This window comes from Sphaerodactylus townsendi, linkage group LG02, assembly GCF_021028975.2.
Source record: "Sphaerodactylus townsendi isolate TG3544 linkage group LG02, MPM_Stown_v2.3, whole genome shotgun sequence".
Classification (NCBI taxonomy): Eukaryota; Metazoa; Chordata; class Lepidosauria; order Squamata; family Sphaerodactylidae; genus Sphaerodactylus; species Sphaerodactylus townsendi.
The window spans coordinates 116,347,143-116,363,555 of record NC_059426.1 but is presented as its reverse complement, the minus strand read 5'-3'; the positions used below and the strand labels follow the sequence as shown (position 1 = coordinate 116,363,555).

General features: G+C 45.1%; 1 protein-coding gene across 1 annotated transcript in view; it reads right to left on the bottom strand.

Moving 5' to 3' along the window:
* Positions 1 to 16,413, bottom strand: part of CSTPP1 (centriolar satellite-associated tubulin polyglutamylase complex regulator 1) — a 144,794-nt gene that overhangs the window by 9,873 nt on the left and 118,508 nt on the right. The window contains exons 4-5 of the mRNA XM_048483831.1: positions 11,631 to 11,715; positions 1,174 to 1,259 (exon numbers count right to left, since the gene is read on the bottom strand). Of these exons, the coding sequence (XP_048339788.1) occupies positions 1,174 to 1,259; positions 11,631 to 11,715 (171 nt within the window). The remainder of the gene's footprint in view (positions 1 to 1,173; positions 1,260 to 11,630; positions 11,716 to 16,413) is intronic.

Here is a 16,413-nt window from a genome sequence, read left to right as displayed (position 1 = left end):
GGGTTAGACAGGCTCCAGTTACAGTCCAGCATGCCTCAGTACAACTCCAAAGTAAACACAACATGGGGCCTGAAGGGAAAACTGAGGAAGTAATTGGCCAACAGCACTCTCCTCCCAGGCTCTAGACCTTTCCAGCTATTTACTCTCAGAACCTAAATTTAAACCAGTTTGTTTATGGACTTGGTCAGCCATTTACAGATGCAGACAGATTCCACTCTGAGTGATTTGTGGGCTGGTGGGCTAGCCTAGGAAAGATGCTGGGTGTGGATGAGAATGGATGTGAGGTATTACAGTGTGTGCCTGTAGAACTCTACGTACACACAAAAAACTGAAGGGCTCTATGCATGCAAGGGGCTGGGGATTATTTAAAATTATTCTGAAGCTCCATGGTTCAGTGAAGATTTCCATATGACCCTGTCTGTCTGTCTGTCTGTCTGTCCTCATGAACAGCACTCTAAACCATTAAGAAAGATGGAAAGATTATGAGGGGAGATGAGACCTGCAAACGGGATTATTTTCTGTTAATGCTGTTGGATTCCATCCCTGTGCAGAAAACAACAGCAACAGAAGCAGCCAGAACAAGCTACTTGGGTGATGTTCTGTATCTTAGAAGGGAGGCATTTCTCATCCTACTAATAGTAATGAAACCCCTCTTTCATTCTTTATCTTACTCACCAAATAATACTGGAAGCTTCACTTAGCTCCTCATTTTCCTTGAGACTTGCAGGAAAAAAAAATTCCCTGGCTCCCAGAAAATAATTACTCCCTGTTTAGCATAAACAAAGAATCTGGGCTACTTCAAACCCCATGTATTTCCTATACCAAAACCCCCACTGGGAAGAAAAAGATGTGAAAACTACGTAGATTGATCATAACACTCATTTCTTTAACTTCTTTCCGACGTGCTGGGAAGTTGAAGCTGTCCACACTTTACTGACTCATGTGCATGTTGTGAAGCAGATGTATGTGTGATATTCATTTGTGCTAGGCCATGTGGAGTTTTCAAGTTTAAAGTGGCCATCAAACCCAGCATAACATAATAGGATTTGCTCTTGCAAACGACTAGGAGGATCTGTATTGTGTTTAAAGGTTTTCTGACCAAGGCCACATCCAAATCTTACACTTCTGTTGTAGTTGAGTAGTAGCAGAGAAGAGAATTTGAGGTGGGCTCACCAGAGTAGTAAAATTGGATCTGGAAAGCAAACAGGAAGTCTGAAAAAGACATCAAGCAGTCCACAGCATCGTCCATTAACACAATCCTGGAACCAAGAAGAAGAAACAGTCACAAGCATGTACTATAGACTGGGAGTAAAGTGTGTTGAAGGAGAACAAAAGACACTCACAGTCATAAAACAGGCTCCCCAAATGGACTCACAACTTGCAAATGTATACCTTTAAAATCAAACCTAGGGTCCACTGTATGTACTGGGCTTATGTGATTTTATAGATTGTGGAAATATTCTAAGAACCCTGTGAATATTAAAGGAAAAGATGGATTGCTCCTAAGAGATGGAGTGATTTTAGGGAAATGTCCTTTTTTATATGAGGTAGCATCCAAAGGTAACAATACTCCTCCACCATGACTTTTGGAATCCCACAAGGTTGAGCAATGACCAGGAAAACTGTCTAATTTTCTCCAGTGTGCTTCACACATAACAACAGCCTCCAAAATGATCTAGTTATTTAAATATCAGCTCATTCATGAAGAAATCTTTGTTTGAAACCCAAGTTTGGAGAAGACTGGGGCTATAGTGATTGGTGAGGAAAAGTAATCCGCACCCACCAAGTAACAGCATGGTGACCCTGGAGGGTTTTCAAGGCAAGAGGCAAACAAAGGGGGTTTGCCATCACCTGCTTCTGCATACCAATCCTGGACTTTGTTGGTGATCTCCCATCCAAGTATTAATCAGGGCTGGCCCTGGCTAGCTTCTAAGATCTGATGAGATCAGGCCAGGTTGGCCATCCAAGGCAAGACTCAAGATATACTGGGACATCTAATAAAGTAGACCCATTATTTAAGAAGGGTATTGGGACACTAAGAGAACAAAGAAATAACAATTTCTTCTCTTAGTTTGGTGTGAGCATCACCCCTCTCCACCATCCTTGGAGGGTAGGATCATACCCTCCCAACTGGTCAGTGTGACCACATTACGTGAAGACCTCGGATTCTTTGCTTGGAAGGCCTTTATTTCCACTTCCAGCAGTTACAGTCCTCCCCTCCCCATATCTCTCCCACCAACCACTCTGTGCTGCCCCCCTCTTCCCTCCTTTTATCCCTCTCAAAAGGGTTCCTCCTCCATTGGAATCTTCCTGCTTCTGGTCATCAATGGCCGGCAGCCTGTCTGTCAAGCCCTGCCAGCTTGGGATTGGCCACCAAGTACTTTTGGCCCTACCCCTTTATTGCAGCCTGGTGTAGGCTGTGTGGGCCTTGCCCTACTCTGAGGAAAGGCTGGAGCCTTCTGATTACAGCCTGGTTGAGGCTGTGTCAACCCACCCTTGCTCTATGGAAGTGCTGAGGCTGGCTCCTGTTGCCAGTGGCGTACTGCCCATGGGGACCTGTGGAGTCACATGTCCTGGGGTGGAGGCTATTTAGTCACATGGGGGGGCAGAAAATCACCCCCCACACACCTGGGGAATGGTGGCTGCAGCTGTGGGACCTTCCCTGCCCCACAGCCATCCTTCCCTCTGCAATCCCGCTGGGGAATTGCTTGCAAGAGCTAGGCCCAAAAAACTGGGGCATGGTGCACTGCTTGGGCTTCCTTGCCTGACCTTGACTATTGGGGTGACTTTCAAGAGTTGTGCATGCAAAGGAGCCAGCAGGAATTTGCAGGTGCCCCCTTGCTTAATTGCAAGGGGGGAGGAAAAGGGTGCGGGTCCCTGCTTTAGCCACCCTCCCAGACCTCTTTGCCCCCTTCCTGGTGCCACTTTCACCACTTTGCCCAGCTCTTTGCACACTGGAGCCCTTCAGCTCTAGGGAGCTCCGACTCATTCAGCAAGGCAGCGCCGGGTCACGCCCACTGTGGCTTTGGATTGGCTGCCGGCAAGGCTGCACTCATTAAGGAAAAAAGGCACTGAGCAGTTGCTAGTCAACAGCAGAGGATCAGGGCAGGGTGTTGAGCTACAGCCCCCCCCACCCTTGGACTCTAATCTGTGCTTGCAAGATCTGATCGCTGGGTGGGACCGAAGTGTGGGGAGGAGGCCACTGCTGGCAAAACATGCCTAGTGTCTATTTCTCCCTCCCCACAAAAACAGACAAATTGCTTGATGTAAGTTTAGGCTTGCCAGTCCAGGCTCCTCCGGCTCCAATAGATCCCTGATAGATGCCCATAGCATTCCATCCTGCCATTCAGTGCCCTTCCTTTGCAAGCTCTCCTCCTTGGGCAATGCTTCTTGGAGAGTGTTTTTGGGAAGGGGGTTGTGCTTAATTTCAAGTGATTCTCCTGCCTGGGATTGGCATAGTCAGATACAGGGCTGCTCGGTTTCAAGAATTGATTTCAAGTTTCAAGATTTCTTAGTGGAGGGGTTGCCCCGTTGATCTCTTTCTGACCTGCTTTGCATGGAGGAAGGAGGGCGAGAATAGAAGCCGGTGCCCTGGGGGAGTGGAGAAGTGGGGGGAGAGAAACCAGCCTCCATACAATAACCTGATGCAACTGTAGGCAGCGAGCAGCTTTCTCAGTGTAAGTCCCCCCCTGGAAACGCTGGCGCCCGGCCGGAGGGAGGCCACAAGGGCTCCAAGCCCCGAGGGAGGGGGCCGACAGCCAAGCAGGCCCAGGAGCATGCAGGATGGTAGTAAGTGCCAGGGCTCAGAGAGGCTCCAAAGTCATGGTGTGTAGGGGGGGCGGGGGGCGTGCTCAGGTTTTGCCGCTGGCTCCATTTCCTCTAGATACGCTTCCTGCCAGCTCCCTGCAGCTTCTCCGGGCTTCTGGCTTCCACAAGGTGCCTATGTTCATTGGTAAGTCTGGGGGTTGGGTTGCCAGTTGCAGGGACTCTTGCTGTCTGTGAGTGGGTGCCTGTGAAAGGGAGGGGTGTGAGGAGGGCTGCTGGGTGGTGGAAGGCATCCCCGTCCCTGGACATTTGGCAAAAAAAATGCCAAAGTATTCTACAGACTGAAGAATTACATAAAAGATAAAAATGAAGAACAAGATTACAGCAATACATTCCTCTTATTTGCTGTCTTAACCCTGGACAAACACAGCTATTACGGCAAGTAGGGCAAAGGCTGTACTATGTCAATTTATGCTGCTATTTCAAGCAGATTTGATATTTATTAAACTAATAGAGCAAGATGAAAGTTAAACCTGGCCTGTCCTTTTAAAGGATTCAGGAAAGAAGCCTTTTGTCTCATCTCCCAAGGTAGACCCTATATTTAAGGAAGCATACCATCCCCTCGGCTTATCATCCATACAGAACTTGCACAATATCTAGCAAAAGCAACAAGAGTTATGGCCATTTTATTTAGTATTTAAGAGAATGGTGGTCCTATAAGAATGGACCTATAAGAATGCAGGCAAGACTTTACAACTTTTACAGAAGAAGTGGACTTAACTCCACAAAACGGGCAAAAAAGGAAACCAGGTGGCACGTCTGGACTATATTTGTTTGAAAGATATCAGAACTCCTATGATCAACAGTCTACTACTCACTTATTTACATTGTTCAAACTGTGGAATTGTTTCTATTGTGTACATTGCACTTGCTTGCACTGAGATATTAAATGGCCATAACATTTGTTGCACCATATTTAGGGTTATGTTAAGCATTATTGTAGTCCAGGTATAGTCATTTTGATTTTTTGGGTCGCTTAGGCAAGACTATTTTTGCTTTGCCCTGTCTTCTTGTTATAATATCTAGCAAGCTATGTATTTGTTTTGCTTTGATTTCTAATTACACATTTTTACCTTTAATTCCCTATGAATAAACAGATGCCTTGATCTGAGGTCCAAGTGTTCTACCTGGTTATTCTAATTGGTCCTTGCCTGAAACCCACATACTTTGGCATTTTAGACTTGCGTTCTGACACTATAGTCAATGTCAGACATAGTCGAGATGGGTCTTGGGCGAAGTACTGCAGAGTCAAATAAGTTCTTTTCTTCTCTTTTCGGTTCCTAATTACTACTGGTTTTGTATTCCAACTTACATGCCAAAACATATGCTCTGATTAAGGCAATGTTTATTATTTGTGTCACTGGCATTAATTCTGGTGACTCATGTTGTCCTTTTCATCCATATAAAAACAGTCCCCTCAGGACTGTGCCTGGATAGAACGAGACCCTATTAGGGCGCTTGCAGTTCCATTATAGCTTATAGGATTTGCTGGCTCTGGGTTCCTGCGGCTCACAGTCGAGGCTCTAGGAGACCGGGGTAGAAGAGATACAGGATCCGTCTCGGGGTGATCCTTCCTTGCCACTCTGACCAGCTCAGTTCAGTAAGGCAAATTCAAGCATGCAGAACAGCTTGAATTAATTATTGCAAGGAAGAAAGACTAAAGCTAAGAGGGTCCCCAGGAGAAAAGCTACTATTTAAAACAAAACCCTTTGAAGATCTCAAAGTGCTTCTGCTTTATTTATTATGTCCCAAAAACCTCCTTCTCCTCCTCCCGCTGCTGCCTAGAACAGCAGTAGCTCCAGTTCTTAATTCCCACTAATAAGCACGTTATGGGGATTGTCAGCGGCCACAGCAAGGAGATGGCTTTGAAGCTGGCAGACGGAGTATCTTTATCTCCCAGGCAATAGAGCACAGCCCATGGCATTCTCCTTCAGACCTTGGAAATATTACAGGCCACATAGCTGGCTGCTCCATTACTTTATGTGCCCCTGATAGCCCCCAGCAGGCATCAAAGGAGAGGTATGAAAGCTGTTGCCTGTACAGTCCTGCTCTCTGGAGAAGGGGACAGTCAAGAAAGAAGGGGCTTATTCAGTGGAGGGTAACCTCTCTATGCAATCCAGCTAATTTGCCTGTGGAACTCCTAAGCTGCAATGTCAGGGCCCTGGTCCTTGGTGGAACTACCTGTGATTCCTCTCCCCCAAATTCTAAAAGTAGCTTGAAGCTATTCTGAGATATTTTTCGATGCTAAATTAAGTGATGGCAACAAAGCTATACAGGAAGATTTTTCTCTATCTTGGGGGAATTACCTCGCTGAAAGCAGGTGCACACAGGTGCTGGGTTACTGACTTGAATCAGCCAAGCTCCTGTGCAGCAGAGAAGCCAAGAATGACTTAGAATCAGTTACTCAATTGGGCAGCAACCGACTAACCACACAGCTGGAGCATCTGGGAAAGTACTGTGTGTGCCTCTTCTGAAGGACTGGATGAGAGGCCAATCTGTGCAAGTTAGGGTATGTAACCAAGGGACCAAATACTTGTACAGGCCAAGTATTACAGCTGGAAAACAGACAGGCATAAAGTCTTCAGAATGCAGGTGTTCGGTGGGGGTGGGGGTGAGGGAGGGGGAGGCACAACAGCTCTTTCCCGTCTGCTTTTCAAAATGCACCACAAATACGTAGTTATATGGCCCATGTTACATGTCATCATGAGGCTTAGTGTATTCTGGGCAGTCATTTTAAAAAAATAATTAATGAGGAAAACCAAGGAAACACAAGTAGAAAAGAAGAGCTACAAGCTGGAAATAGGTGACATGGTGGGGTAGAAACACAGGAATGTCACTTGTTCTGCTGTCAATCAACCCACTAACGTAGTCCATCCCTTCCACTCTTAAGTGAATTCCTGACTTCTCCACCTTCACCTTTCAGCCTAACGTAATCATCCAGGAGTGCAAGAAGTAAATGTGGCCTATTGCACATGGCAGTCCAGGGATGAGAAATGGAAACTCTCTAATATATGCTTTGGGAGACGGGGGGGTGGGGGGGGGGGTGGGGGGTGGGAGGTGGCACTGCTATTTCACAATATGTCAATGGCTTTTGTTACAATGGCTAGATTCAATCTGCTCAGTTCTTTTAATAGTTAGGGAAGGGGTATGTTGCTAAAACTGCTGAGCCAACATGGAAATTTAGAAAACTGCCTGATGCTAAGTGACTGCCCCTTTCATGTGCCTTGGGATGGGCTGGCTGCTTTAATAGTTCAGAGGGGCTAGAGCAGTGGTGGCAAACCTATGGCACGCATGTCAGAGGTGGCACTCAGAGCCCTCTCTGTGGGCACGTGCGCACAGAGTTCGTCATGTAGGGGGAGCGGAAAATCACACACACCCCCACACACACATCTAGGCTGGCCTTGCTTCTGATTCACCCTAGGGTCGTGATTCACCCATTTGAAGCATTGCATGGTTGCTTCACCAAGCTTACTCCCGAGTAACGTGCACCTCGAAGCAACCCGTTTTTTCTAAACTAAAACCTCAGCATTCATGTTAAACTGCCAACTTGGCACTTTGCGATAAATAAGTGGGTTTTGGGTTGCAATTTGGGCACTCGGTCTCGAAAAGGTTCGCCATCACTGAGCTAGAGGGTCCCAACACTTAGCTGACAGATAAGACACAGCACCTTCTTTTTCAGCAGAGGAAGGAAGCACGCTTACAGCAAAGCTCAATTCTGCCGACCAGCCAGGCTTGTGTGTGACTTCTAGGACTGCATTTTCACTCCTTTCTGAAGATCACCTGTGTTTTGGGGTGGGAGCTTTGTAACTTACTTCACAGAGTGTTTAATATTAACAGAGCCTAACAATAACAAGCAGTTACAAGCCTTTGTTCTAAAATGAGATGCAGGATGTAGAACGCATGTAATTCTACTACAGGCCTTAACGTTTCGCCGCCAGCAAAAAAATCTTTCCCACTCCACAAATCAAAGCCCATGTAAGACACATAATACAGCAAAGGATCAAAGCTTCCAACTGCCTGTGGCCGATGCCTTGCAGAGAACGTGCTGACACTTGTGGCAACTGGTCCAGTTCTCTCTGAAGGTTCAATATGAAAACATTTCATATTGTGTTTTCGGAAGGGAAAGGGGATCATGAAAGTGGGGCATCCACGTATTTACACACAATTCAGAGAGGGGTGGAAGCGCCAAAGGGGCGTGCGGCCCTGAACTCTCCCCACACTCCTCACTTCCATCATTTTTCTCAGCCAGGCTCATTCGTGATATAGAATTCTGGCTAAGAGAAAATTGCCTGGAGAGCGACTGCAGGGACTAGAGAAGTGAATGACGGGCTCATCATCCCCCTCCCATTGTCCCCTGTCTTCTCCAATCACACACCACCCATTTTACATGTCAATGGGGCAAGCCCAGCTTTAAAAACCATTGCCTAGGATTATTTTGGTTTCATTTGCAATGCTGTTGCCTCTTATCTTTGACCTAATGGTGCATGATCTCTTTCAAGAGGTTGTTGCTATCACTACTTAGCAACAGCCCCTGAAAAACCTAGTTGTGTTTTGGAATCATCTCAATCTATGATTTCATAGTTTCCAAGGTTCATCAGTTGCCCCTGAGTTGTAACCATAAATTACAACCTACGCTTGAAGCAACTATGCAGCTGTCAGAGCCTTCTTGAAAGGTTACGTGAAAGGCGTGGCCATGTTCAGGAAACTATACACAGAGACAGTTGAATGGAAAAGTGACCATCCCTTGACTATCACTTCCCAGCTGGCAAGGCTAAAGGGTTTTACAGTTGGATGAAAAGGGGCATCAGACAGAAGATCAGAGGAGGGGGAGAAGAATTCAGATAAGAGTGTTTGAAGGCATTGATGAGGAAGGACACAGAAAGACAGATTTAAGTTTAAAACAGTATCAAGTAACCTCACTTGACTAGCTTAGTAGGTGAGAGCAGACTTAACAGAAGGAAGCACTCAGAAGCCAGTGAGATCATCCCCACCTGAGCCTCAGACATAGATCTCATTTTTCTCTCACACCTGCCGTCCCAAGTCCCCAAGTGTGTTTGTCTCCAAGGCACAATGCTCACAGCAGAGGAGTGGTGTGAAAGCTGCCCCCTCAGTGCAGCCCTTGGTTTACAATGGCTTTGTAGATTAAATTCCCTGACATCATCATCATCACATCTGGCTTCAAACTGATCGTGTGTATTTGTTTAGATTTATAGCCCACTCTGCGAAGACGGTGGACCAATATCTTACTCGCTACAGGGTTCCCAATTCATTGTTGTAACAGGTTCGCGAAGGAGGTTATTACTCTCACTTTTGCAGAACAAAGGTTGAAACATCAGTGACTTAGCTAAGTAAATTAGTGTGTTCACAGAATCTGGGCCTACATTTCACAGCCTATATAATATTCTGCCCTTAGTTAAATCCCATGCCATAAAGCTGGCATAGACTGGCAATTCTTCCTCTTGTGGGAATAAGGGGTTAAATGATGCAGACAACATGGTCTGGTAGCTTTTGCTCCTAATGTTTTGAGTGCATCTTTGGCTGGCATCTTCAGAGGCACTTCACAGTAAGATGTGTTTCTCTTTGTGATGCAGAAAACATTGTTCCTACAGCACAGCAAACATTTTACTTGGGAGTATTCCTCTGGCCCTTAATAACTTCACTGGGAACCATTCTTGCTGGCATATTCATATGTTTATTGGATATCCAGAATACTGGTTTTCAAACTATATTGTGGGAAACCCTTGGAATCTTTGGAAGCTGATCAAAGATTTCTGAATGAGAAGATCATTAATGGAAAGTAAGCCTGAGAAAGAGTATGCTCACCACTACTAATCTTCCACTACAATGTGTACCATCCAGGGCATGTTGAGAAACATTCTATGGCATGCTGCCCGTTCATTTGGGGTGATAGAGACCCATAGGCCTGGCCAGCCCCTCGAATACCCTTCTCTAATCCTCTGCAGTCTACAGGAGTTCCATAGTGAATATTAATGGTTACTGGCCATCATCCCTGTTTCCTTTTTGTTTGTTTGTTTCTTTTGTTTTTTGTTTTTGTTTCTGATATTGTTTATTTAATGTGTTTTTAATGAATTGTTTTCTATTTTTAAACCAATGGTTTTTTTCCTCAACCCAAAGCCTCTTGAAACATGCTGCTGGTCCTTATAACCTGCACTGGTTAAATACTACCGAATCCACCTTCCACTGATGGCCCTCTGAATATTTGACTTGCCCAGGAATGGATGCAGCCATGCCACCAGCTAAAGCTGGGTGAAAACGCTCTGGACTGCTGCAGCCACATGATTTTCCAAGGTGACTGCTGTGCTGAGGAACACTCTTAAGATGCAAAACTGGCTTGTCAACAGAAGCAGAGCTCAATCCAAGGTAAGAGAGATCTCAAGTCCCAAGTCTGTGTTTCTACAAACCCAGAGAACCTCAGTCTCACCAGGATTAAGTTTCAGCTTGTTCACAGTAAGCCAGCCCATTACTGACTCCAAGCACCAATTCAGGACTCCATCCTTGGAATTAGGCAGGTAATAAAGGTAGAGCTAGGTATCAGTCACACATGGGTAACACTGCAGTCCATACCTCCTGATAGATCTCTCCCAGTGGCTCAAGTAGATATTATATTGGGTCTTATTAATGCTACCGTTTTTATCATTTCTATTATGGCTGCCTTTAACGGTTCCAGGGTTTAAAGCTCCATTTGCATGGGCTGTAAGAAGGCTTTCAACTGTTTCTGCTTTACTGTTTCACTCATTTTATTTTTTCAAACTTACTTTAGTCAAATCAATTCTCTTTATGTATTTGATACTTATACTCTTTATAAGCTGCCAGAAATGTTTTTTCAAACAGAATGGTAGTATAAAAATCATATCAGTGAATATCAGTCTGGGTTCTGCATGATCTTAGTACCAGGATTCCCTTGGATGTCCTGTGGATGATTTTTTGTCTGAAAACTATGCAAGGAGATTAATACATTCTTCCTCATCTTCCCAGAATTCATCTTTGATCCAGTGGATGCAATAGTAATGGTAGAAGAAGAGTTTGAAGAAGAGTTTGGATTTATATCCCCCCTTTCTCTCCTGCAGGAGACTCAAAGGGGCTTACAATCTCCTTGCCCTTCCCCGCTCACAACAAACACCCTGTGAGGTAGGTGGGGCTGAGAGAGCTCCGAGAAGCTGTGACTAGCCCAAGGTCAGGAGTGTACAGGCTAATCTGAATTCCCCAGATAAGCCTCCACAGCTCAGGCGGCAGAGCTGGGAATCAAACCCAGTTCCTCCAGATTAGATACACGAGCTCTTAACCTCCTACACCACTGCTGCTCCTTGTAGGATTACTTGTAGGATTTGGCAGAAACACAAGGCACATGTAACTGGATCCAATTACTTCTATTAAACCAACCCCCCGCCCAGTAGTATAAAAACCTGTGGTACAATCACATCCCTTACCGCACGGATGTTGTGCCTCTGCCTTCAGTATTTAAACCCTGATGCAAAAAATCCACCCATGTTTAAGTAACTATGTAGTGCAGTCAAGTCACGGGATATTCGTATTTACATGATCAAGGATGAATTTGCCTGAATTAAATGCAGAAGCAGTAGTCTGAATTAAACTGAATTAAACGCAGAAGCAGAAGTTTTATTGCAGCAAAACCAGGCTACTGAAATGCACACATACCATTCGCACCTGGCAGTTCTGCACATTAATTCTGCCCTTTAAACACAGGTACTTTTAGTACCCATTACACAAGTATGAGTTGCATATATCCAAAGCTGTGAATCCACAGGGAATGCACGCATACTCACCTTGCTGCCTTCTGAGTAAGCTCCATTGGAAAGTCAGGGCAAAGCAGCTGCAACAGGCAGTGATATTCCTTGGCAGTCAGCAAGTCTGAATAGACAAAAGGATGAAAAGCTTAGGAGAATGACCTTTCCCCTACCATTTGGCCTATGAATAAAATTCAAGTTATTCACAGTGTACGTTCTAGAAGCACTGTAGTTACACTGGATTTCATTTCAGTGTACATCTCAGCTCTATGTGTGGCTTCCCTGCCCTTTCCCAGGGAGCCTCCAGTTGGGATCCCTTGCATCCCAAACCTATTTTGAGCTATGGCACCGATGCAGTCTTTTCAAGTCCAACTGATATAGCTGGGATCCCTGAGTTCTATAGATGGGGGAGCTGGCTACGGAAGATGGAGCTTTGGGAGTCAGGCTCTCAGAAATCTAACAGGTTCTCATCCCTTGTCGGTCTTCTGACACCTTTTCTGTGTGGACAACAAGCGGCTCTCTGTGATGTTCTCAGACTGGAGAGATACTGTTTTTTGCTTTGGCAAGTCTTGTGTGTGGGATGGCTCTCTAGCACAAACCCAGCATCCTAGCTGCTGCTGCTGCATAATGAGTGCAGGCACTGGTGGAAAGTAGCTTCATGAGTGGTGGCAAAGAGAGACTGAAGCCAACCTACATTACATCTACATACATGGAATCTCTTTTTAAAAAGGAACTGGGAGAGGAGTTGAGCACAATCAAGGAAGTGGGATGTTAATGCCTTGAGGGGAAAATCTACTTGAAAGGATAGGCAATTGGGGGGAGGGCAGAAAAGATAAGCAAAGAAACAGCTAATCCCCCTTTCCCATGCTTTTCCTATCCCAGTTGTTACTTTGGAAGCTGCTCTTCCTGTGTAAACAGAGTCACCAGGATAATGTTACACACTTCTGGTTGCAACATCTAATTTAGCCTTGAGAAGCCTCCCAAATGAAAGCTGCTTACATTTTTGAGAATTCAGTGGCATGGTAACATTCACTCATACCACATGCCTGGAAAACCATCCAAGCAACATCTGGCAACAAGGGCAAAGGCAAGCAAGTTCTAAGGATATGCAGGAAGAAGTATGGAGTCTAAACCCACAGGCATTATTACTTTGGCATCCAGCAAGACAGCAGTATGGTCTCTCTTGGAATTTTGTGTGCAAATATGGTCACACTATATTAAAGGAAGGTGGAGAGAAAAGATCCAAAATACACAGACAACCAACCAAAAGATTCATTTCTTAGAGAACGACTTTGTGAGACTGGCAAGGAACTGCCTTTGCGGTTCAGGAGGAGGAGGAGGAAAAAGAAGCGACTAAAGAGGTGACGCTCAGGGAGGTTTAGGGGATCTAAACAGAATGGAAACATATTGATGTCAGAAAGCTGTTCATGATTGCATGTTCTCAGTCCAAAAGCCTGTGGACTGAAGCTAAGGAGGAGATTGTCTGAACAGCAATAATTTTGCTGTATTTCTATATACCAAAGAATGTAAACTATGGAAGAAAAGCCAGCACTAGAACAACTGCCAGACAGAAGTCAGAGAGGGAGTCCAAAGGGCACAGAACAGGAGGATATGGCTGGAGCTCTTCTGCTGCTCACTTTGTTGTGAGCCTTGTTTTGTTCCAAATATTTAAATCGCATGCCTAACCTCCAAAAAAGTTCATGCATACATGCAAAGAATTTTTGTGTGTACACCCAAGGACAGTGAGTTTCCCATTTACATGAAACCCCCTTCTATGGGATCAGTCAAATGTGTCCTTCACAAATATTTATCTACTTACTTCATCTACACCCTACCTCATTCTGCAAGGGATACCCACCAAAGCAGCTTACTTTGTTCTCCTCTCTTCCATTCTATCCTCACAACAGCTTTAAGAGTAAGCTGACCATCCGTCCCGCTTTTGGCCCGGAGACATTCCGCAATAGAGAACAGAAGACTTGTCCCGCATGGGTTTCCCCAATGTCACGGGTTCTGGAAGGCTGCCGCTGCCTTCTGCAGAGCATACAAGGCAGTGCAAGCAGCCTCCAGCGCTAACCGCCACGCGAGCACACTGCCTTCTGGAAGTAGCTGCCATTTCCCACCCTGTCACAGAGGCGGGAAGCGGCAGCGCCCCAGAAATATCCTGCGACCGCCTCTTTGCTTAGCTGAGCGCAGAGGCATGGCCAACCTTCTGGGGCGCTGCCGTTTCCCACGCCCTGTGACAGGGGTGGGGAAACAGCAGCAGAAGGCCCAAGCAGCAGCCCATGTGTGTCGCGAATATTGATGGCGTCTCTTGGCGGTGTATTATGGCTGTATCTTGTGTGCGTAAAGTGTCGCGAGTGTAGTAATGGCTCCATGTGTGTGTGCGAGTGTGTGTGGCTGCGTGAATATTGTGTGTGCGGTATTAGCGCGCATGTCTTGCTTGTAGCGAATTGCCTGCACCCGTCCCGGTTCTTGAAGGTGACCATCTGGTCACCTTATTTAAGAGGTAAGCTAGGCTGAGTGTGTGTGTTCAAGTGGCTCAAGATCACCCTGCAAGCTTCCATGGCACAGTGGGGATTCAAAAGACAAGTAGAAAAAGAGTTTGGATTGATACTCTCCCCTTCTCTCCCCACAACAGGCACCTTGTGAGGTAGGTGAGGCTGAGAGAGTTCTGAAGAACTGTGACTAGCCCAAGGTCACCCTGCAGGAATGTAGGAGTGCAGAAACACATCTGGTTCACCAGATAAGAGCCAACTACTCATGAGGAGGAGTGGGGAATCAAACCCTGTTCTCCAGATTAGAGTCTACCTGTTCTTAACCACTACACCATGCTGGCTCTCATGGGTCTCCCAGATCCTAGTCCAACAACTATCCCACACTGGCTCTCAAGTAGCTTTTCAGGGAATACAAGAGGCTGAAAATCCCGTGGATATGAACTCCTCTGGATTCTGGGTTATTTTTCTAACCCAAGAGTGTAACAGTCTGATAAAGTGAGGTTTGACACATAAAAGCTCACATCCTGGAAAATGTTGGTGTTTTTATAAGGAGTTACTGAATTTGAATTTGTTCTAGCCTACAGATTAGCATGGTTACCCACTTGAAACCAGCTAAATTCTATGAGACTTCAGCAGACTATGTTTTCTATCCCAGCTCCCATAATTTAAAAAAATTAAACTCCTTGCATTCATGAAACACCCTGTCATGGAAGGTGCTTGCAGAAAAAACAATAACAACAACAGTCCATTATGTTTTCAGGCACCAAGACAGTATTTTGCTCCCTCTCTACTCATTTAGTCTTTTCCCATAGCTGGGAAGGCAGCCTGAACTTTACTCTTTAGCAGACCTAACTTTCTCTTCTCCAGGACCTACTTTCTCCTATTAGGAGAAGCAAGTGTAACCGATGCCATTTTAGTATTTGTGTTTTGTTTGGATTTTAGGGCCCGGGGATAAGAGCTCAATGAGCATGTGCAGTTGGTAAGCTTGTTTACTTATTACCAACTGCAAGAGCCCCACCCTCCTCAGTTGATCTGGCCTGTAGTAGGAGAAGGAAGGCCTACAGCTCAACTGAAGGAATTGCTTCTATTTTTACAGGCCCAAGTTGAAGAAAGACCTGCAGCAGCTACACCCTACGTAGAAGACTAGATGAAATAAAGAAGCCCTGTATTATTCATTGTTTGGACTTTCTTGCTTTTCTTTATTTACTGGGCACTGTTAGTAGTTATAACTGTTTCGAGTGTGCGCGCACACACACACATGTTCACTATTATTTATCCCTCAATGATATAAAGTTGTTGTTTGTTGTTAAAGGTTTGGTAATTTGTTCAAGCAATTTCATATTTTGTCGAAGGCTTTCACAGCCAGATTCAACTGGTTCTGGTGGGTTGTCTGGGCTGTGTGGCCGTGGTCTGTTGGATTTTGTTCCTAACGTTTCGCCTGCATCTGTGGCTGGCATCTTCAGAGGTGCATCACAGAGGGAAGTCTGTTACACACTGTGTCCAGTGAGACACAGTGTGTAACAGACTTCCCTTTTCACTGGACACAGTCGCTGTGGGGCAGAGCACCAGTGTATAGTCAGCCAAAGGAAACTCTAGCAGAGTTTATAGAGGCAGGTGTGGTTCTCCAGTACTTTCTCCCGTGTGTGTTTATGTATTATATCCTATGTTGAACACTAACTCCTGGCAATTGATTCTCAGTAAAATGATATCAAAGCATTTTCCCTTAACTCCATTAAGTGAAATAGTAGTTCCAGTTTCTGTTTCATTTTTTTCCCTCCAGAAGCATAGAAGTAATTTTCTTTTATTGGAAAAATAATATGTTCATTCTCTACTAAAGAAAACAAGACAATGAAATGCCAGATGTTCCCTTCTTTCAAGAGGGTGGAGGAACCTTCAAAAACTGTTTGCTAGCTGCCCAACCCTTCTATTGTAAAGTACTTTCCAAGGGTTCACCAGTTCCAGCAACATTTGTCATGCAAGGAGATGTGTGGGCATATGCAATGGGATTATGCAAATGAGGTAAATTTGCATATATTTGCTTTGTATAATATATTCTAGGGAGCAATAGAATGACATTTTCAAAAAAATTAATAGTGTAGAAAGGGGCTCAGATGACAAAGGGCTCAGGTGACAAAATGTGTCAAGGGAAGATAAAAGCATTTCAAATGGGATGACCAGAAGTAATATATAGTCATGGTGGAGAGTTGGAGCAGTTCACAGCACCCAGACTTCACTCTCTGAAAACATGAAATTCCCACTCAGTCTCTAGTTTTCGGAGCAAGACTCAATTATACAGAAGGCCAGAAGTTTTTATGAACTGCAGGCAT